Source organism: Staurois parvus, unplaced genomic scaffold, assembly GCF_062004578.1.
Source record: "Staurois parvus isolate SC_StPar_1 unplaced genomic scaffold, SC_StPar_1.0 ptg000166l, whole genome shotgun sequence".
Classification (NCBI taxonomy): domain Eukaryota; kingdom Metazoa; phylum Chordata; class Amphibia; order Anura; family Ranidae; genus Staurois; species Staurois parvus.
The window spans coordinates 3,938,773-3,962,907 of NW_028317962.1; the positions used below are offsets into that span (position 1 = coordinate 3,938,773).

General features: G+C 42.7%; 1 protein-coding gene across 2 annotated transcripts in view; it reads left to right on the forward strand.

Moving 5' to 3' along the window:
• Positions 1-24,135, forward strand: part of ASTN1 (astrotactin 1) — a 715,149-nt gene that overhangs the window by 430,119 nt on the left and 260,895 nt on the right. For both annotated transcript variants that reach the window (XM_089676329.1, XM_089676330.1), the window contains exon 3: positions 205-601. In XM_089676329.1, the coding sequence (XP_089532455.1) occupies positions 205-601 (397 nt within the window). The remainder of the gene's footprint in view (positions 1-204; positions 602-24,135) is intronic.

Genomic DNA, 24,135 nt, shown 5'->3' on the forward strand with positions numbered 1-24,135 from the left:
TATGCCTAGTGTGGTCAGTTTGAAATAGGAAAGAAGTGGGGCGGGCAGGATCACAAGAACATTGTTCCACAGACACATATCAGGAATTTGAAATGTTGGGTAAAATACTCTTTAAACTATAATTTTTAAAAAATTATGTTTATAAGCTGATGTATGTTTAAAGGGCTATTTAGTAATTCATTTGCAATATTTTTTTTTCTTTAGGGTGGAATGATTGCCCTCCTGCTTTGCATCCTGTGCCTGCTTCTCATTTTATATACAAGGAGACGTTGGTGCAAAAGGAGACGCGCCCCACAACCACAGAAAAGTGCCAGTGCAGAAGCAGCCAATGAGATCCATTACATACCTTCGGTACTCATTGGAGGTGGCCATGGCAGAGAAAGCCTTCGCAATGCCCGTGGACAGTCTACACACCCTGGTGGAACCCTTGGCATTCGTGAGACACCTATCCTAGATGGCTACGAGTATGATGTCACTGAGCTACGTCATCACCTCCAGCGGGAGTGCATGAATGGTGGGGAAGATTTTGGCAGCCAGGTGTCCCGCACTCTGGAATCCCTTCATGGATGCAATGATAAGAACACCATGGACCTCACTCCTGGTGTGTGATCAAAGGCAGAGTCACAAGCCATCAGACCCTATAGAGAGGGTTTTGATGGGTTTGGCTTGTTAGTTTATCTGTTTGATGAGCTGCTATGTGATTAAGTCAAGCTGGGATGTTGTGGCACTTATTTCCATGCTATTGTGTGAAGATAATACATTTTTTTTTAGCTCATTGGTTTATAGATATATATTTGAGTGCTGTGTGCTTTCAAATTTCTAGACAGGCCTTGCTATTAATTGTGGACAGGGATCTGCTTGGAAGACTGATTTTACATTACAGGCACTATTATTTTTAATGGGATGCAACCAAGCAAATGCTTCAGTGTGTGTGTGTGTGTGTGTGTGTGTGTGTGTGTGTGTGTGTGTGTGTGTTGATCCATTTGGCTTAAAATTATTGTAAAGCTTGATTTTTTTCCCCATTAAATTAACAAACAAATTATACTTACTTGCTCCGTGCAATGGTTTTGCACAGAGCAGCCCCAATCCTCCTCTTCTCAGGTCCCCTGCTGGCTCTCTGGGTTCCTCCCTCCTCACAAGTGCTCCCACAACAAGCTGCTAGCTATGGGGGCACTCGTGCAGGATCACTCCTGCTGCTGTGGCTGCTTAGGTATTTCCACCCTTAATAGCCATCAGTGACTTGTCATTCCTAGCTGCACCCACAGTTCATAAAATTATCAGCACATTGCTCTATCATCAGGAAATGTAGCTTCCTAGTCAACTAGCATTGAAAATGCCATTAATCACTCTATTTGATAGCCTTTAAGAGAAATCACTCACCACACATGCCCATGTGATGGGGTGCAGCAATCCTCATTCCTGCCTATAATAAACTGGTGCAGTTCAGAAAAGAAGAGATCTGTAGAACCTGTTTTGCAATGTGATTTTATTTGGGACTGTAATCAGCTGCTGTGATACCCTCTAGCCCAGCCAGGGGTGGACTGACAACTCATGGGTCCCCCGGGCAATAGGGGATCATGGGGCCCCTGTGTCCTTGCCCAAACTCAAAAAAGCCTATGAAATAGGTACCAGGGGCATCTCATGGGGCCCCCTACTGACCCCGGGCCCTCGGGCAGTGCCCGAGTTTCCAAATGGTCAGTCCGCCCCTGAACCCAGCCTTTCTCAACCTCTCTAACATGAAGGAACCCTTGAAATAACTTTCCAGTCTCAGAGGACCCCTGCTAATAAGAACTCTGCTTACAGCTCATTAGTGTAATGGTCACTGGGAAGAATGCTGCTTGCTTTGGTGGTCATTGGAAAGAGCCCCCCAATCACTTGTAAATAGCTAAAAAGATTAATGCTGTCAGTGTTTACTTATCTGAGAGGCAGAAATTGCTCATTGGTCAATGGACCCCTAGCAAATTCTGAAGGAACCCTATGACTCCTCAGAACACTGGTTAAAAAAAGGCTGCCCTAGCCATGGACAAAAGGTGATTGATGATGGGAAGATTCTATTACCACAAGGTCCTTCTAATAAAAGATCTAGACAAAAATAATAGTTTTGTCCAAACATGTATGTTTTGTACCAAGGTTGTATTTTAGTGGAATGTTTTTTATGGGGGGAAAATGTATTCTGAATGATCCATTTTTTAGCTGATGATCCTTCAGGTGGTATCTACAGATGTCACTTTGGGGTTGATTTACTAAAACTGGAGAGTGCAAAATCTGGTGCAGCTCTGCATTGAAACCAATCAGCTTCCAGGTTTTATTTTCAAAGCTTCATTGAACAAGCTGAAGTTAGGAACTGATTGGCTACCATACACTCTTGCACCAGATTTTACACTCTCCAGTTTTAGTAAATCAACTCCAAAATGACATCTATAGACACCACCTGAATGACCATCAGCTGGAAAATTGATCATCACAGTGCCTGTCTCTGGTGATTGTTCAGCCCAATAGAGGACTGCCAGCGGTGGAGCAGCAAAGTTTCTGGGTTGGTCAGTGTTGGAGACAAGATATATATTACAAGAAGAACTGCATTTTTAAGGCTGGCAAATTCACTAAAAATGTAAACTGGAATTTTCTTTCTAAGAAACACCAGTTTAGTTCAGTGCAGTTTACTATGATATTGTTAAAAGCACAGTGGGCTCTTTAAAGCATCAAAGTGAAAATAAAGTCTTTTTTTTTTTTTTAATAGCAGACGTGTTTTACTTACCTGCTCTGTGCCCTGTGTCCCCCGGCGGAGCTTCTTGCTTCTTCTGCCTTAGAGTACCCCTCAGTAAGCCACTTGATCAGGGGGGTACTCATGTGGGTGGGCTTGCTCCCGTGCACCTAGTGATACACACAGCCCTGCCCCCCTGCTCCCTAGTTACTGGATTTGAGTGACAGCAGTGAGAGCCAGTAGCTCCCATTGCTCTCACTGGGTCCAGTGAGGAAGGAGAGAGAGAGAGAGAGCAGTGCCACTACTCTTGTGAACAGCACTGGATTGAGGACAGGCATAGGTTAGTATTTGGGGGGGGGGGGAGGGGAGAGCTGCACCTAAATTTTTTTTATTGTAATACAGAGAATGCATGAAGGGAAAAAAAAACCTTTAGCTTTTACAACCACTTTAAAAGTCACCCAGTTCACTACAGAAAATCCTATGCAGAAGCGAATCGATTCTGTAAAAAAGAGACAGTTTACATGACACCACTTCCATCAGCAATCCAATCATACAGTTGTTCCAGGCGTGTTTTTACACAGAACAATAAACAATATGTTTTTGCAGTACAAAACGATTCAATTCACTTTTATAAAGATGATAAATATTAATATATGTCATTTAAACAACTGCCAAAGGAAAAAAGTTTATTGATGGCAAAAACTCAGCATGGTGAAATGCAGTCATTGCCACCATTTGCCAGGATGCTGAATTGTGGACAATATATTAGTCATAGTTGGTAGTTTCAAGCTGTATGCCTGCACAGATAATCATTTCATGAAGTGCTGAAGAGGAATATTGGGGTATTGTCTAGCAGCTAATCATGTACTTTCATATTCTACCCTGCATCTGACTCAAAATGACTCCTATGATGACATCTGCAAAATGACACATTCAATAGAATTTTAGCCAACACAAAACCCTTTAGAGATTTTCAAACTATTCAAAAATCCCTTATCTGCCAGGGATCTCTCCTACAACACCACCTTCTGGTGGAATCTGACATTGCAAGCAAAACAAAATATGCTTTTTAGCTATGAGAATCACCCTGGTAACATTTCAATTCATCAACTACTGTCACCAACAGAACACGGCTGTATTGTGGGGGCGAGGAAAGCATTCTGTCCTCCCACACTGAAGTGATCTCAGCAAATGGGGGATTTCCTTCTATGCTGATTCCCCCTTAAGAGCAGCTCCTGTTTGTTAGCTACATTCACACTAGACTCCTGCATCTACATATCTCCAAACTGTCCCTGATGTCACAGGATTCTCTCTGATTTGGAACAATGTCCCTCTGTCCCTCTTTCCTCCTCATTTGTCCCTCATTTTGGTCTGATCTATATATAGTTGTATACAGGGGCGGACTGACAAATCATGGGGGCCCCGGGCAATAGGGGATCATGGGGCCCCTGTGTCCTTGCCCAAGCTCAAAAAAGCCTATGAAAATGGCACCAGGGGCATCTCATGGGGCCCCCTACTGACCCCGGGCCCTGCCTGAGTTTCCAAATGGTCAGTCCACCCCTGGTTGTATATAAAATGTACTATTTATCTTCCAAAAAGTGTTTCCCAGTGCTAAACCTTTCATCCAGCTTATAAATTGTTGCATTTGTAAACTTCTAAAGCCAATATAAAGGAATAGTACTAGTAAAAAAAAAATGTGTTTGGTTTAACTAACCATTTTGTTGTATAATTCTCCTTTAAAAACCACTTGCCTACTGGGCACTTACCGCCTGCCTGCCCGGGTCAATTTTCAGCTTTCAATGACAATTGCGTGGTCATGCAACACTGTACCCAGATGACATTTGTATCATGTTTTCACACAAATAGAGCGTTCTTTTAGGGTTATTTAATCACCACTAGGTGTTTAAGTTTTTGCACTGTAAACAAAAAAATAGCAAAATATTTTGAAAAAAAAGGTTTTTATTATAACATTTTATAAACAGGTAATTTTTTTCCTTCACTGATATGTGTTGATGAGGCAGCTCTGATAGGCAGCACTGATGGGCACTGATAGGCAGCATTGATGGGCACTGATGAAGTGGTATGGATAGACAGCACTGATGGGCACTGATGAGGTGGCACTGGTGGGCATTGATGAGGAGGCACTGATTATGATGCACTGATATGCAGCAATGATGTGCACTGATAGGTGGCACTGATGGGCACTGACAGGCGGAGCTGACTGACAGCACTGATGGGCAGCACTGATGAGCACAACTGCCCAGGGGCAGCACTGATGGGTGGCACTGATGGGTGTCACTGCTGGGCACAGGTGGATGGCACTGCTGGGCACTGGTAAATGGCACTGATGGGTGGTACTGCAGGGCACTGATCATGAGTGCCCTGATGATCAGTGCCGATCTGCTTTGTGATAGCTGCCAGTTATCGGCAGTACTTTCCTCACACTGTGACAACGTGAAGAAAGTGCAGCTGATAACCGGCAACTACATTTACCCGGTGATCTGCTGTGTCATTGGACACAGATGATTCAGTGGTAAAAATTGTATTCATGAAGGTAGAAAATCTGTGTGCAGGAGCCCCTCCAGCCCCCCCCCCCAATACTTACCTGAGCCCCCTCTTGATACAGCGATGTGCACGATAGCCTCAGCTGTCCCGGGAGCAAATGAAGACAGACTCCCTCTCTTCATTGGCTTAGACTGCAGCGGGAGCCATTGGCTCCCACTGATGTCGATTACAGCCAGTGAGCCAATGAGGAGAGAGCAGGGGGCGGGGGCCAAGCCGCGTGTCTATATACCTTATGGACGCATAGATCTGGGCTCAAGAACAAGCACTGGCCAAGGGGGAGGAGCCAAGAGCACCTGCGAGGGATCTGAAAATAAGAGGATCCAAAACCAATGCTCATAGCAGGTAAGTATAACATGTTGTTATATTTAAAAAAATGACAAACCTTTAGTACCACCTTAAAGGCTAGGTGCCCCGCCTTTTGTGGGTAGAGCCCTTCCATTTCAATGGCTTCCCTACCAGTAGAAACACAGGTAAGGAAGTCCTTGACCCTTTTACAAAACTGTGCCGCACAAAATGTCATATGCAGTTTCACGCACACAAAAAAGCAGGCATTTGTCAATGTGCGGGGATGCCATTAGGAATTAATGGCATCAATGTGTGTCTGCTACAGAACAGCGCATTTTGTGTGTGATTTTGTGAGTATTCCCAAACCTGCACCAGTGTAAACCTAGACATACCTAGAGTTTGGCTTTAATTTGTTAGTGGGTCTAAATCTGCTAGTACATCTAACACTCCCTTCTCCCCTAGATTAACAATGCTGCTGTACAAAGGTGCCCCCGTGCTCCTTCATCCAGAGTGGAGGGCATTCTAATACAGGAGGTGTGTTGCTGGCCAGATCACCAGGTGAAAACAGAGGAAGATAAAACTAAAAAAGAAAACTAATGCAGCCACCACATCTAGTAATTGGTAAGCTGCAATACAAAACATTTTTGGTTTGGGGTTTAATACCAATTTAAGTGCAGGCTAAATGACCTGGATAGTATAAACAAACTCTACACTTCCCAGATCAAGTTCCCTTGCATTTAAATATGTTTGCCTTTACATACTATTGTATGCTTCTCACACACATTTACATGTGTTTTTATGCCTTTAGATGCATTAAGAGCATTGAATCTACCCCTGGGTGCTCACAATTGTATTTCCTCTAAACGCAACTAAACTGATTGCAGGAAAATGCACAATGTGAATGATACCATTAAAAATCATTTTATGCATTTATGTGCGCTTCAAAATGTCCTAGCAATGCATAGAAATGGATATAATTACAGGTTTGTCAGTGTGAATGAGGCAGTTGAGATGAAGCAGCAAAGTGCATTTATAGACTGTATAAATGGATTGCCCTTTTCTCTTTTTTTTGCTGAGTAACATACACTCACCGGTCACTTTCTTAGGTACGCCTGTTCAATTGCTTGGTAACACAAATTGCTAATCAGTTAATCACATAGCAGAAAGGCAATGCATTTAGGCATTTAGACGTGATGAAGACAACTTGCTAAAGTTCCAACCGAGCATCAGAATGAGGAAGAAAGGGGATTTAAGTGACTTTGACCGTGGCATGGTAGTTGGTGCCAGAGCAGGTGTCTGATCTGAGTATTTCAAAAAATTGCTGATCTACTGGGATTTTTACGCACAAATATCTCTACGGAAATTGAGACTCATCACTCTAGGCAACATTTTTTCAATCTTCTATTGTCCAATTTTGGTGAGCCTGTGCGAATTGTACTCTCCATTTCCTGTTCTCAGCTGACAGGAGTAGCACCGGGTGTGGTCTTCTGCTGCTGTAGCCCATCTGCTTCAAGGATAGACGTGTTGTGCATTCAAAGATGGTATTCTGCATACTTTTGTTGTAACAAATGATTATTTTTATTTGAGTTACTGTTCCCTTTCTATCATCTCAAACCAGTCTGCCCATTCTCCTCTGACCTCAACAAGGCATTATCGTCCACACAACTGCCGCTCACTGGATATTTTCTTTTTTTCAGATCATTCTCTGTAAACCCTAGAGATGGTTGTGTGTGAAAATCCCAGTAGATCAGCAGTTTCTGAAATGCTCAGACCAGCCTGTCTGGCACCAACAACCATGCCATGTTCAAAGTCACTTAAATCAGCTTTCTTCCCCATTCTGATGCTCGGTTTGAACTTCAGCAAGTCATCTTCACCACATCTAGATGCCTAAAAGCATTGAGTTGCTGCCATGTGATTGGCTGATTGCAGTTTGTGTTACCAAGGAATTGAACAGGTGTACTTAATAAACTGGTCGGTGAGTGTATGGCTTGCTCCTTGTCGCCCCTAATGATTTCCATACACTTAACAATTTTTAGGTCATATCAACCACTTTCAGCCAGCATCTGATGGCTTGTAGAATGAAAAGTGACTGGAAGAACAAAGAAAACCTACCATTAACAAATTTGATCTACCAGCAAACTTTGGTCAGTTTTTATGGATTAAAACAGAGTTAATATATTAAAAGAATAATTGTAATTTAAAAGAAATTGATTGAAAACAGGAACACTATCAACCAATGTGATAGAAAGCAATAGAAAATCAGTCATATTCAGACAGGGTTTTATTTAACTTGATTCCCCAGTGCTCGATCGAAAACGATGGATTATACAGTCTATTCCTATTTAAATTTAATGGAATATAAAATAGAGCATGAGATTGAATGATTGGATGTGTATCGTCTGCATAATGCAGTAATAAACCTAAAACCAAAAATGTTTTATTTATATTATATTTCAATTATATTGCAGCTTACCAATCCTTAGATGAGGTGTCTGCATTAGTTTCCTTTTCTTTGGCTTTTCCCCTCTGTTTTCACCTGGTGATCTGGCCAGTAACACACCTCCTGTATTAGTGAGACACCATACCGGAGGAATAAGCACAATAGATAGCAGCACTGTCAGTCGAGAAGGGGGAGTATGAAATATTGAACAGATTCAAATACAGTAATTGAAGCCAAACTCCAGCTAACACTTTATAATCCATTGCAAACAGTTTTTTTCCTTTAGGGATAAAGGTTTTACATGAATAAATAAATGCTGATCATTTTAATCAACCCTGTCAGTGGTAAATGGTTTGTCTCATCTATGTAAACCGATGCATTCTGCTGCAGAGCTTGAGCTTTTGAAAAACAGCAGAGTTATTGGCTGAATCACCAGATGAAAATAGAAGGAAAAAAGCCAGAAAAAGAGACAAATACAGCAACCCTGCCGGTTGCCCAAAAATGCTAAGGCACTCTTCTCATCGGTATTTTGCCATGTTGTGAATCTCAGCAGCAGGAATCGACTGATTCCTGCTGCTGGGATTGACATCTGGGTGTGGATAGCAGCGGATGCCAAGCCCTGTGTTGATCACTAACTATGTAGACATGAATAGCTGCAGACACCGACAGCCTGTTATTGCAGTGTACAGGCTCGGGGGGCCACTGCTAGCCACTTGCAGCTGTCAAGCCCAGCAGCAGGTATCAGTAGATTCCTGCTGCTGGGATATTTATTGTGGCAAAATGTCTGTGCAAATGGTGCCTACTGACAAATCCCTGCAAAAGAAGGGCTATTAAACTCACCTTTCTGATGGGTAGTTTCTAGGGTTGCCACCTCATCCCTTTAAACCCGAACACAGAAACCATAAAAATGGATGCAATGCACCAATAGCACTACAATAGACATAAATAATGTGGAAAAGTGGATGTGAGATCTCTACGCATTTCACTATAATTGCTTCCCCAGGAGATCCTTGAGTATGAAATCTACAGTATGTGTATACAGGTGGCGCCAACCATCAGCAGAGATAGGGAAGCATGAATGCAAATGTCCACACCAAAGCCACCCAGGAATAACAGGCCTACATATATTTATAGTGGGACAAGACTGGCAATGTAAAACATGCAGAACTTCCTAGTGGTCTCAAAATTTCCCTTTGTAGGTGCTAAGATCCGGAAAAATATCCAAGACAATATAGGAGGGGCATTCAAGTCAAACTGGAACTTTTGAGTTTATGTAATAAAAGATTGAATTTCAGTGGGTGGAAACAGCATGTATTTTTTACATACTCCCCTGCTACATGTATACACTTATCCAGCATTTAACTAATGCTTGGAAAGCATCGGCATCAGGGGCGGACTGACCATTTGGAAACTCGGGCACTGCCCGAGGGCCCAGGGTCAGTAGGGGGCCCCATGAGATGCCCCTGGTACCTTTTTCATAGGCTTTTTTGAGTTTGGGCAAGGACACAGGGGCCCCATGATCCCCTATTGAGGGCCAGGGGTAGGTAGGGGGCACCATGAGATTCCCCTGGTACCTTTTTCATAGGCTTTTTTGAGTTTGGGCAAGGACACAGGGGCCCCATGATCCCCTATTGCTAGTGGGCCCCATGAGTTGTCAGTCCGCCCCTGTTCGGCATAGACAGATTTGTTAGTACGCCTGAACCATCCTAGGACAGCTTGCTTCACTTCATCACTGTGTTCACCATTCCCATAGAAAGATTTGTCTCTTGTGGAATTTCACGACAGATTATGAGTCAATTATCCAGGATCAGGTTTTCCAGTCATTGAATGTTCACAGAAACAACTGCTGTGGGCTGGGAACCACCATGGCCGGGATCATCACTGACAGATGTATGACCATCTTTGAAACATTTACACCATTCAAATGTCTTACTGTGTCTGAGCGTCTCATCACCGTACTGTGTTTGAAGTCTCCTGTAGATATCCGCAGGTTTTTTTGCACCTTCGTTTACAAGAAACTTCATCACCACATGCTGTGCCATGCACGCACCAACACTGTTGTCTGCCATCTTTATTAACGGTCTTGTGAACTGGCCCTTGACCTGTGCACCACCTATCAGTAATAGGAAACACTTGCCACTTACTACTGCATGTAGTACCACCACGCTAGCATCCCTTTTTATATCTGTAAAATTAAAAGTCCTGGTTTGCCTTGAATGACCCTTGTATATATACCTCAGTTTATGAACGCATCAGTTAAAGTAATTTTCGGTTTATGAATGAAAATTCTTTGAAAATAATGCCTCAGTTTACAATTTTTTTTCGCAATACGAGCAGATTAATTGGTTTTCAATGCATTTATGATTTTTTTTTTAATCATGTCCCTGTACAGTATTCGTGCCTTTAAAGTGCACTTTATAAAGAATTTTGAACAGATAAGACTTTTTTCTTACCTCCGGTATGGATTAATTGGTTTTCAATGCATTTACGAAATTCATTTTTAATCATGTCCCTGTACAGTATTTATGCCTTTAAAGCACACTTTATAAAGAGTTTTGAACAGATAAAATACTTTATTTTACTGTTTTTTGACCTCCGGAACAGATTAATTGGCTTTCAGTGGATTCCTATGGGAAACCGCGTTTCTGTTTATGAATTTCTCGCAATGCGAAAATTCCCGCAGAAAGCATTAAATTCGTAAACCGAGGTACGCATGTAAGTACTTACATATATCACAGTGACATGCATATGTCGTCCCTACACAAATGACCACTAGCTGGTAGCTTGTGTTGTTGTGAATGACAGTGCACTGGAAACAAGTGCCATCATTCACAAAAACACAAGCCCACAACAACACAAGCCAGCTACTACTCTATTCTCTCTCCTCAAAATAGCAGGTGGGCAGGTCTGGTCTTATTGGGCTTATGGCTGTGGACTTGTGTTTTCTGAGTGATAGCACTCTTCCTTTTATGGTGTCCGTTTATGAACCAGCGGTAATAGATTGCTGCTCAGTTCTCCGGCATTCTCGGAGAACACAGTTCTCCTGTGAATGCCGTTTATGAAGCATATGTAGATCAGTTCTCCAAACGAAGGGAGAACGGTCTACAAACGCTGGAAAATGACTGATTTTACTATAATCTCGTGAGATTACAGTAAAAGATCAGTTTACTAAGCAGAGGTAAATCATCTCTGCTTAGTTTGTGGTCCCTCCGATTCTCCAGCTCTGGGCTGGAGAATCTGGAGGGAGAACACAGATCTCCAGTGAAGGGCTGAACATGTTCTTCTGAGTGTTATAAACTGTGAATGACCAGAGAATAGCTGCAATCCTCTGAATCACAGCTATTCTCTGTGTCATAAAAGGACACCTTAAAGCAATGCAAGCAGCCAGGTAGAACTCTGGTCGTTTTCCTATAAAGTAACCTGGGGTCTGAGAGCTGTGTAACTTTCAGAACCCGATGGATACAAATATAAATCCATTGGCAGGTAAAAAAATTTGTTTATGTTGACGAGGAAACCCAAAACTCATGGGTTTCAGTAACATTTTAACTGCTGAAGCCAGATTGAAAAGTAGATGTGTTTATTATACAAGCATGTAGTTAGACCTTCATTCAGGGAGAGCAGAACAATACATAGTGTTGGTTTCAAACTGGCTTGGAAATCTAATACAATTTATATGTCCTAAGATGGGTGGGAACCTAACTGACTACTTTGAAGTTTCATTCTAGTTTCTGGTCGAGGTAATTGAAATGCAAATGAACATTCATGCAGGCATGCTACTTCCAGTAGTTCCTTGATATAGCAAACTTCTCATCTGGAAGTGTAAATAGCATTCTAACACATGAGATACAGCTGTTACACAATAAGACTTCTAATAACAAAATATACATTCATTATCGCCACTTAATCCAAACTAAACGTTTGATATATATAAAACAGCTATTCCATTTTCCCTCACAATATGTTGCATCTGTCTGTTTGCCTCGACTTCAGCTTTAAGGATGGCTAGACCAATGGTTTACCAGCTGTCCATGTCAGGAGAGATGTTCTCATCAGTCATCATTTACTCCTCTCTTTTTTGCCTTTATTATTATGGCTCCATATTTAGATGTAATATTTGAATCTGGAACATTGAAGGAACTGAAAATCCATATGGCATTAAACAGTCAACAAGCAAACAAGCGGTGGTGTGGCATGTTATAATCTTTTGTGGCATTAGTGCAGTATGTCATTCATTTGTAAACGGCAGCCCAGCATGTGATCCAGTTCTGGGTTTGTCAGACTGGAAAAAAAACACAGTGTCCAATCAGTTATGTGCTTGGCCAGGTGAGATAAATATCCCATTGCATAGTAGCATTGGTTTATTTTGCTTGATTGTAATGGTTGTGCTTAATTTTCATATTTTTATAGCTTTTCTTATGTTAGCTGCATGTTTTAACTAGTATTCCAATGAGTTAGGACAACATTGCTTGAATTGTAAGTATAGTCTTTTTGTTTTTGCTTTAAATATTGTAGGGAAAGGGTGAAAATCCCTCAGTTTATTTTTTGCTGTCTGTGTCCAGTTGGGGAGATTAACCTTTACTTCTCGTCCTAGAGTCCGAATAACAGAAAGAAAGAGAAAATCTCTCAAAACAATGGGGCTTCTCCTCTTACGGCTCATGCACACAGGACATTCTCTTTCCTCCCCTAAATGCCTTTGCTCCAGAGGAGGAAAATGCAGCTTAAAAAGTGCCTAAAACCATGTTTTACAAGCGTACTTCGGCATGTTTGGATGTGTTTAGGCACATAAAACATTTGAGCGTTCATTCATTCCATTGGGCAATACTAATTTATTCTGGGCATTGCAATAAACAAATTCCCATGCGCTAGTTGCACCTAGTTTTTTGGCATGTTTACATGTTTAGGTGCACTCAGCGTTATTTCTTCTTAAAAGAGGGCTCCCTCTTAATGAGCTGGTGGTGCGATTTGTTTTCATCCTCTAAACACTCCTCTTCTAATATGTCTGAAAATTCCTATGTGTGCATGGACACATAGGCTAACTTTGATGTTTTTTCTTCTTTCAGCCTCTAAACGCCTTTAAAAGAAGTGTTTTTACATGCTGTGTGCATGAGGTCTTAAACCATTATCACCCAAACAAGTGACCTGAATGGACAATGTCCCTTTAACACTGAGATGAGAACTCTAAACAGTTGTATTTCCTATCACTTTCTGTCCAGTTGCCAATAGACAACTGGTCAAAAAGAGAGAGTGAATGTATTCAAGGACACAATCAACACTGGCTTGACAGGTGGTCCAACCCTTGCCATCACTGAGGTTTGGAATCTTTGAGCAAAGTTTATATAATCAAGTACTCTGGTAAATGCATCGGACCTTGTCCAATTTGGTAACAGAGATGGTCTTAAAATGTGCACAGACCCCCTACATTTATTTTTCAGTATGTTTGCCTTCATGGCTCATTGTATACAGTCTTCTTAAATAAATTGCTTTTTTTAGCAATCCATTACAAAGTTGAAGGCGCACAAAAGGCAAAATCTCAGAGATAAAAAATTTACAGATTCACAAAGTAATTTAAGAAAACTGTATTTATTAAAACATGATGCAAGCATACTGAAAAATACATTTTTTGGCTGCACATACACATGTATAGTCTTCGGTGCATGAGGTCCGAAGGAACAGCATACCCGTGCCATTCCTTTAGAGCTGTGTGCTGTGGCTGATGCTGCCGCGCACATGCACGGGAGTGACATCTTCGTGACTCAGCCAATCAAGTGGAAGGAAGGAAGACCAGGTAAAGATGGAAGCCTCTGTAGTTGTGACACTGGAGGTTCACCGTTTTGACAAAAATAATAAATGCACATTTTTTTGCAAGTAAAAAAAAGTGCATTTATTATTTTTGTCTGCAGGAGCCTGAAAAGCATTGCATCAGTGATCAGTAGATCGATGATGCCATGCAGGTCTCCTGCAGACCTGTCAGAATAACTGCTTCCACTTGGGATGTACAAGCAAGCAGTTATTCTGACAGGAGGCTTCAGTAAACTACCACAGTGCTCCACAGCGCCATGTAGTTAATTGAAAACTACAAGCTGACAGCCGCTAAGGCTGCTGGAACTTGTAGGCACTCATTCACATAACTCTGTTAATAAGTTATGCGGCCATGTGGGTGGAGCCCCACACGACCATGCTACTTTCAAATCTGACAGATAGTATGGGGAAACATCTCCCTGTACTATCTGGCGGGGGGGGGGCTGCAGCTATGGGAACATGTTACATATTCCACCCTAAAAACGGGGGGGGGGGAATTGTAACATGTTCCCAAGGGTAAACTTATCCTTTAAGGTAAGTTCTTCATATTGTGCTAATATGCAATGCCTACTAGCACATTGTGCTTTTGTCTCGCAGTGGAAAACTTTTTCCTTAGTTTTTTTTAGTTTTCTGCTGCTTGAACCTTAGATCTTAACACTGAATTCGAATTATCTAAAAAGCTTGATGTAATGTACTGTATGGTACTGAACCCCTTCATTCAGAGTACTTTGTGCTACTGTACCCCTTCATGCAGTGTTCTGTGGGGTATCCCTCCATATAGTGTATGCTTTGGTACCCCTCCATACAGTGTACTCTGTGGTAACTCTCTATGCATTGTACTGTGTGGTACCCTTCTTTCAGTGTACTGTGTGGTACCCTTCCATACAGTGTACGGTTGGTACCCCTCCATACAGTGTACTCAGTGGTACCCCTCTATGCATTTTACTGTGTGATACCCCTTCTTTCAGTGTACTGTGTGGTACCCCTCCATACAGTGTACTCTGTGGTACCCCTCTATGCATTTTACTGTGTGATACCCCTTCTTTCAGTGTACTGTGTGGTACCCCTCCATACAGTGTACTCTGTGGTACCCCTCTATGCATTTTACTGTGTGATACCCCTTCTTTCAGTGTACTGTGTGGTACCCCTCCATGCAGTATACTGTGTGGTACCCATTCTTTCAGTGTACATTTGTGCTAGCTCTCCATGGAATGTATTGTGTGGTACCCCTTCTTTTAGTGTACTGTGTGGTACCCCTTCTTTCACTGTGCTGTGGTATACTGTATGGTACCCATTCCTGCAATGTACCAGTATGAACCATAGGGGGTTATTTACTAAAACTTGAGAGTGCAAAATCTGCTGCCGATCTGAATAGAAACCAATCAGCTTCCAAGTTTTATTGTCAAAGCTTAATTTAACAAACTGAGGCTAGAAGCTGATTGGCTACCATGCATAACTACACCAGATTGTGCACTCTCAGGTTTTAGTAAATAACCCCCCATAGTGGCCATAGCTCCCAACTGTTTTTTTAAACCAAATCCCTCTGTCTCTCAGGCAACCTCAGTTGTCCCTCTTTTTGGTCTGATGTCTGTATACAAAATGTACTGTTATGCTACCAATGTGTTATGCTGCACTAAACTTTGTATCCAACCTTATATTACTGCATTTGTTATTTTGAAGAGCCAACATAATGGAAAAATAGAGGTCAGAAAGCACTTGTGTGGTTAAGGAATTCATTTTCTACATATTAGAGCTCTATGGTTAATGTAACCGGGCCATGGCAGGGACGTGTCCTTTGCCTACATACTGTGGTTAATGTAACCGGACCATGGCAGGGACGTGTCCTCTTTATCATTTCATAAAGTTGGGAGGTATGGTAGTGTTTTCAGTTTTTTTCCCATCAGAATGTCAAACCTTAACCAGCCATCTGTCTGATACAATGAAAGTGCTCTAAGTTACCCTTACCAGCTACATACTATGTATATTTCCTAGACTTTTAAAAACGGCAACTATCTCTCTGCTCAAGTTTGAATGAAAACATTTTAAAAGCACTTGGCTTAGCTTTGAATGAATTATTATTGCTTTCGATATCATTTAAAGTAAAAGAAATGTATTTTAATATGGCACTGCTATGACTCAGAAATTCTTGTCATAGCAAACAGAATTGCATGGGTTTTCTTTTCTTTTTTAAAGAAGAGTGAGTGAAAGATTTGCACTTCACTCTGTGTCCTTGTTGGAAGTATGCTGTCTTCAATTATGTTTTACTGAATAGCTGTCAGTGACACTTAGAATTGGAAAAGCTGTGCTGTTTTCTAAAACACTTTTGCAGAGATAAGTGTGTGTTATTTTTTTTTTTTTTTTTGCTTTTACTGCTTCTGCAAAAGGAGCAGCAGATTTGTTTCCGCTACATACCAGGAATAATATTCTGCATTCTGCTTAAAATGCATGCCCTAGAGGTGTTATTATATGCATGATTCTACAGCCTACAGTTCTATCAATAGCAGGAAAAAAGACAGCAAAAACTATTTTACTGATTACATTTAGTTCAAATTCTTTGGCAGAAGAAAGTTATTGACAATCCACATATAACAGTGTTACAAACATGATACAAAAGAATGAACGCTGCATTTGCCATTAAAGCAGGCCTATTTGCAAAAGTCTTTTCTGGCACTATTGCTGGCCTTACGGTTTGGATGTAGCTATAGATAATGGCCACCAGACTCACACAGTAAGGCCTCATGCACACTGGACATTTTTTCAGCTGCTATAGTGTGGCACTTTTGGTAGCTATATTGAGCTTCACAGTACTGCCATCACATATCTCAAAAATAGTAGCATTGTTCCTTCTTGCAGGTCATTGGGCAGAGCTATGCAAATCATGGTTTTTCACCCCTCTGATTAAATGCATATCAGTAACTGCTAGTGTTTGATCCTGATATCAGGGCTGAATCTAGCCTGTCTAATGTGGGGGTGCAGTAAAACATGTTAGGGAGGGGAGGATGGGAAGTCAGCAGGGAGTGTTCAGAAGTTAGTATGGCAGTATACAGAGGGTCAGCAGAGCAGAGGACAAGGGTCATCAGTATGTAGGGCAGTGTACAGAGGCCATTTGTTTGTAGGACAGTATACAAGGGTAAGCATGGAAGAGGATGAGATCTCAGAAGGGGAGCGTACAGGAGGTCAGTAGGGCAGAGAACAGGTGACAGCAGGGAGGAGAACATGGATCACAGGACAGAGGACAAGAGTCAATAAGGTAGTGTACAAGGGGTCAGTAGTGCAGTGTACAGGGGCCAGTAGTGCAGTGTACAGGGGTCAGTAGGGTAGTTACAGGGGTCAGTAGAGCAGTGTGCAGGGGTCACCAGCATGGAGAATAGGGGTCAACAGTGCAGAAAACAGAGCTTGTCAGTGTAGAGCACAGAGCTCAGCAGGGTAGAGGACAGAGGTCAACAGGGCAGTGGACAGTGGTCAGCAGATCTGAGGGCAAGGGACAGCATGGCAGAGGACAGGAGTCAGTAGTGCAGTGTACTGGGGTCAGTAGGGGAGTAAACAGGGGTCAGTAGAGCAGTGTACAGTGCTCACCAGCATGAATAATAGGGGTCAACAGTGCAGAAAACACGGGGGTCAGTAGGGCACTGTACAGTGGTCAGTAGGGCACTGTACAGGGACCAACAGGGCAGAGGACAGAGTCATTAGGGCAGTGTATAGGGGTCAGCAAGGCAGAGGACAAAGGTCAGCAGAGGATAGGTTTCAGCAGGGCAGAGGACAAGGGTCAACAGTGCAAAAAACACGGGGGTCAGTAGGGCACTGTACAGAGGTCAGCAGGGCACTGTCCAGGGTTCAGTAGAGCACTGTACAGAGGTCAGCAGGGCACTGTCCAGGGTTCAGTAGGGCACTGTACAGAGGTCAGCAGGGCACTGTCCAGGGTTCAGTAGGGCAGCATACAGGGGTCAGCAGGGCAGAGGATAGAGCTCCCCACGCAGCATATAAGCATATAGTTGCGATCAGATTCCCTTACAGATACGTCCTCCATCTGCACGGTGTGTAGTTGGCTACTGTAGCTATATTGCCATTCTGATCTGGGGATTTCACAGGTCCAGCGATATTGCAGCTCGCCATCTGGTCACACACAGTGATTAGTCTATTCTGTATTCTGCACCCAGGGGAATCTGTTGGAACTCTCAAACTCAGCAATCTGGATCCCTCTCAAGCCAACCGTTTGCAGCAGCGGTGGTGTACACTGGACAGTGATGTGCACTCTTCGGTCTTCCTCAAGACAAGATAAGCTGTGCCCCCTACAGCCTGGGAAATTGCAACTCTTTCCCTCCTCCTTGCAATTTCTTCCTCTGGAATATACCGTATTTTTCGCTACATAAGACGCACTTTTTTCCCCCAAAAAGACGGGGGGAAAATGTCAGTGCATCTTATGGAGCGAATATGGAGCGGCCGGTCCGGTATTTCCACCGCGGTCGTGTCAGAATACCGGGCCGGCCGCTCAGCTCTGCAGCGGGACATTATGGAGATGACTGCTGACCTTTGGGGAGGTGGGGAGCGGGTACCTGAATTTGACAGGTACCCGCTCTTACTTCTTTGTTCTTTGATCTTACCTGTTCCTCTATCCAGCGGCGCGCTGTCTCCCGGCTTCTGTAGTGTGGGCACTGGGCATGACAGCCGGGTGCCAAGTGCGCATGTGCAAGAAGCGGTGCTTTTTGTGAATGGTAAGGCGGTACCTGGGACACATGACAGATCCCAGAAGCTGCCGGACCAATCACAAAGCGCAAGTGCTTCTCGCTCATGCGCACTGGGCACCCGGCTGTCATGCCGAGCGCCATTACAGAAGCCGGTAAGACAGCGCGCGGCTTGAATCGAGGAACAGGTAAGATCAAACAAAAACTCTGCGGAAGTAAGAGCGGGTACCTGTCAAATTCAGGTACCCGCTCCCCACCTCCCCAAAGGTCAGCAGTCATCTGTACTGTCCGCAGTCTCTGGTCATCCCTGTGCTGTCCGCAGTCTCTGGTCATCCCTGTGCTGTCCGCAGTCTCTGGTCATCCCTGTGCTGTCCACAGTCTCTGGTCATCCCTGTGCTGTCCGCAGTCTCTGGTCATCTCCTGTACTGTCTGCAGTCCATTAGTTCAGAAATTTTTTTTTTCCTGTTTTCTGCCTCTAAAACCTAGGTGCATCTTATGGTCAGGTGCGTCTTATGGGGCGAAAAATACGGTAGTTTGAAAGTTCTTGATTACACAGTAGAGGCTTTCCCCAGGACTACAGTTCCCACAGTGAATTGCTAACTGACTCAGTCTATTGAACTTATCCAGCACAGCATTGCAGCAGCTACAGAGAGCAGCTGCAGCTACTGTTTCTCTCACTCTTATTCCTAAACAAGCACCTGACTACACTTATATGCAACCTAAATGGGTCAGGCTGATGGGCATTGTCAATACTGTTGTCAGTGTGGTCATCGTACAATCATACTTCGCCTACTGAAAAATTGAGCTACGTGTGCCCTGTAATTGCAAAGCAGGACAAACTCTTTTGGTAGCTGCTATATGGTGTCAAAGGGTATGCATCTTGTTTATATTACATATGATTATTATTTAACCACCATAACTGATGTCAATTACAATTAAATTAAAATGACATTATATTAAAAGCATAAAAATCTTTTAAAAAACAATTATCATTAAAAACCTATAGCAGGGTCCCGATAACGATCAATTCAATCTTTCTTCTAAAATGTAATGAAACCTCATTGGTATACTGTAAAATAACAACAATATGTTTTTTAGTCACAACTAGTCATCTCATATAGAAGTATAATTATTTTACCCATAAATACAAAATTACTATAGGCCATTTAATTATGGCAACAGGTTTTTGTGTATTGCTAGCAATTTTATATCATTCTTTGCCAGAAATATTATTTATACAATATATAAATATATCCATATATCAATTGATCAATAGATGTCTATCTGTAATATAGGTGTTCTTTATCTGTATTTGTGTCCACCCAGTCCCCGCCCTTCCAACCCTGTCACACAGAAAAACTAGGTGGATGACACCATTTAAAGTTAAAGTGGAATTCCTGCTTAACATAAAATGTTCCCTCCCTTCCCTCCTGCTACATATGCTGCCTAACTTGTGTAAAAAAGATATGTATACTTATCTGACTGGTCCGGTCAGGTGAACCTGGCTCTGTGTCAGTGACTGCTGCAGGGAAGAGGAGGGAGCGCTGACAATGGCTGGGACATGGGAGCCTATGAGTGACATCATCTCTTCCAGAACTCCCAGCCGCTGTTAAACTCTCCCTCCTCTGTAGCCACCACTCACTAGCATGGGGGATCTCAAGACCGGCCAGGAGCAGACTAAAAATAAGCAAGTATACATATCATTTGTACACAGTTTAGGCACTATAGGTAGCAGGAGGGGTTAGGGAACATATTTAACCACTTGCCTACTGGGCACTTTTACTTCCTTCCTGCCCAGGCAGCTTTTCAGCTTTCAGCGCTGTTGCATTTTGAATGACAATTGTGCGGACATGCAACACTGTACCCATATGACATTTTTATCATTTTCTTTCACACAAATAGAGCTTTCTTTTGGTTGTATTTAATAACCACTGGTTCTTTTGCACTATAAATGAAAAAAGACCACAAACTTGGAAACAAAAAGTTTTTCTTTGTTTCTATTATACAGTTTTGCAAACAGGCAATTTTTCTCCTTCGCTGATGTGCATTGATGAGGTTGCACTAATAGACAGCACTGATGGACACTGATAGGCAGCACTGATGGGCACTGATAGGCTGCACTAATGAGGTGGCACTGGTGGGCATTGATGAGGAGGCACTGATATGTGGCACTGATGAGCACTAATAGGCAGCACTGACTGGCGGCAATGACTGATGGCACTGACTGGCGGCACTGAGGGGCAAAGATTGACAGCACAGATGGGCAGCACTGCTGAGCACTGATGGGCAGCTCTGTTGGGCACTGATGGGCAGCATTATTAGGCACTGATGGGCACTGATTGTCAGCACTGTTTGGCACTGATGGGCAGCACTGTTGGGCACTGCTGAGCACTTGTGAGGCTGCACTAATAATCAGGGCACTGATAATCAATGTCCTGATTATCAGTATAGATGTCTCCTTTGACAGTTGCTGGTTATCGGTAGTGCTATCCTCATGGTATGACAGCGTGAGGAAGTAGTGTATTCACATGGTGATCAGCTGTGATTGGACACATCTGTTCACATGGTAAAAGGCTGCTGTGATTGGCCTTTTCCCATGTCATGTGATCAGCTGTGTCCAAAGGACATGGCGATCACAGACAGCTTCAGGTTCACACCTCTGGGGGTATGCGGGGGGGGGGGCAATCTGGGAGGATGTCATATGATGCCCTCCCAGAACTGGAAGACCGCGCTGTAGCCGTCATTCAGCTATAACGTGGTCAAGAAGTGGTTAAACATAGTGTAAAGCTGGAATACTACTTTAGGGTATACAGTAGTGTCCTCCCTTCAGCCTTGCCTGACTGGACAGTAAAAGAGGAGCAGCAGACTGATGAGGTTATTCCTCTGTTCTCTATGTCTATCTGTATGCATCTTACCAGCACATTTGCATGTATCCCACCTAATTGTCTATCAACCCTGTTCCCCGCTCTCCCACTGCTGCCATATAGAAGATTTCAAGAAGCTGAAATCAAGTCATATTCAGGTTCTCGCACTGGTTGCAATTAAAAATACTTTTAATGATTTATTAATGAACACAGAGTTAATTTATTTGATTATTTTATATTTGCCTAGCTATCTATCTTCCCTATAGATGCATGTGTGCCTTTAGCTTTTAAATGAACCTGTTGTTTTGCTCTGCTGCACATACTTATCTCCATTTACTGTCATGTACCTAGTCTGAGGCCAATTTGACAAGAGGACTTCCCTCGCGGTTAAGTGCCAAGAACCCTTGAAGGGGAGAACAGGGAGTGCTAGGCTCAAAGAAGCATGGGTGCCTTGTAGGTAGATCTGCTGGAAGCTGCTTGCAGCACCATTAACCAGATAGCTGTCAGCTGGTCTGCCAAGACAGATGTCAGGGCCTATGTTGCCTCTGGAGATGTAGCTGGATTAGAGCAGCAAACTACAAGCGAGGTTGCATCCGAGGAAGAAGCAGGATCAGGCTGTCAGGACCAGACTGAAGAAGTGTAGTCAGGATTGTAGCCGAAGTCATACACAGGAAGGCAATCCAGGGAGTAGGCAGGAGAGATCAAAAACAGAGCCGAGATCATACAAAGTGATCCAGTGGAGCAAGCAGAAGAGTAGTCAAGAGTAAGCCACAGTCATGCACAGTAGAACCAGTGTCCTTTGAGCAAGCCGGGGTCAAAACCAGGGATCAGGCAGCAGAGAAGTCTATAGGCAAGCTGGGTCAGTAACAGGTAGTCAAAGGAATGCAGGAAACACAGATGCAAGGCATACTGGTAGCTGAAGATCATCCAGCAAAGTCTGAGTGCAGCCACTGTCCTTATATAGGGTGGTTGGTGTCAGTTCTGGCAACAGATGTGTGCCAGTGTTCAAGCCTATGCTAACACACACTCGGGTACACGTCAACACAATGTATGTGTACCTGCACTCATTCCTACGTAAATGAGCATGACCATGTACAGTATTGGCAATTATGCCAGGTCTTTTTCCCCAGCACATGCTTTATTGTGCTTTCTACTTTTTAGCACATGCTCATGTTTGTTCTGAAAAGCACCCTGACACTTTTCCACCACTCTGTTATGTCACAGTTACAAAGTGAGGAAGTTTTGTGTAAGCTCCATATCATGCCTGGGAGCTTACACAAAGCTGAGGGCAACATCCCCAGAGCCATGTGACAGCATTGGGTGCTTGAGCAACCAATCACCAACCATAGTACTGTCTTGAGGAATGATGTACCGGCCCCCACAGGACCCAAACAGCAGCAAAGGAGTGAAAGGATGATGAGTATGGGCTTCTAGTTTGACCACCAATAAAGTGAACCCTTTGAACTGACCAGCATAGGGCAAATCTGTTGGCTTATCATGCTACACAGTTGCTGGTATATCTAAGGTAGACTGAACAGAATGTAAGGTGTGTGACCATCTTAAAGTATAACTAAAAGCAAAACTTTTTTTATTAGTTTTGGATAGAGTCGAGATGGATTAGAACCCCTGTCAGTTTTCATTGCTGTCTGTGCCACCATTAGGGAGATTCACCCTCTCTATTTGTCCTGTTTAGCATTATCATTGACATTGAAGGTAAAAGAAACCAAATTTTGGGTTGTCCCCAGAAAAGTAATAGCGGGAAATATTCCAATGAAAAGTAGAAGTCTGGCACCAACGCATCTTGAGATAAAATCCCTGGGCTTTATGCATTATCCATCAAGACATAAAAAGAATAAATTCCTACAGTAAGATTGACACATTTCAGCCACTTGTATGGGCCTTAGTCTAAGGCCCACACAAGTGGCTGAAACACATCAATCTTACTGTGGGAATTTATTCTTTTTATGTCTTGATGGATTATGAATAAAGCCCAGGGATTTTGTTTGAAGATGTCTCAGTGTCAGACGTCTACTTTTCTTTAGACTATGAATGGTATGTACAGCATGTGTTCAGGCATGAACATTTAATCCTCATCCTTCTGTAAGATGGATAGGGGTTGTAGCACGTCAACTTGTGTTTCTTATCTGGAAATCTTCCAATGAGGACACTAGTTCTGGTGAGTTGAGGGTCCCCTGGGAATTCCCCTAATTTGTTGGGATTTCCTCTCACTTCCTGTTTGGATATGGACAGAAAATGAAGGGAAATCTCTGCAAAGGGACACATATGGCAAAAAAAATCTGACCCTCCCTTGCTCTATCCAAAATGAAAAAAAAAAAACCCAGAACAAAAAGGCTTGCCTATAGTTCTACTTTAAGACAAAAGAAACACTTATGAATAACAAATAGCAGTACATACCATTAATTTTTATTTTGCTGTACACAATGCTACCATATTTCATCTAAATAATGTTTCATGATAAAGAACACTCATACACTCCTTACTAATTATTGAAACTGCGGTGTACAGAAGGTGAAAGCTTAGTCAAGGAAATATCAGATGTTAGTCTTGATGAATGCAAATTAGGTGATAATTAGTCTTAAGCGTATACCTTAATATTATCGATATATACAGGTGTTATTGCTGAAAAAATAAAATCACACATGGAATTATGCATACCAGTATGTTTTAAAGTGCTGATATTTCAAAAATTTCTTGATGATGCAATAGTTACAATAAATAAACCTGAAACTCCATTGCGATCAGCTGTACTGATTGTGAATGGGTAGGACCACTGTTTAA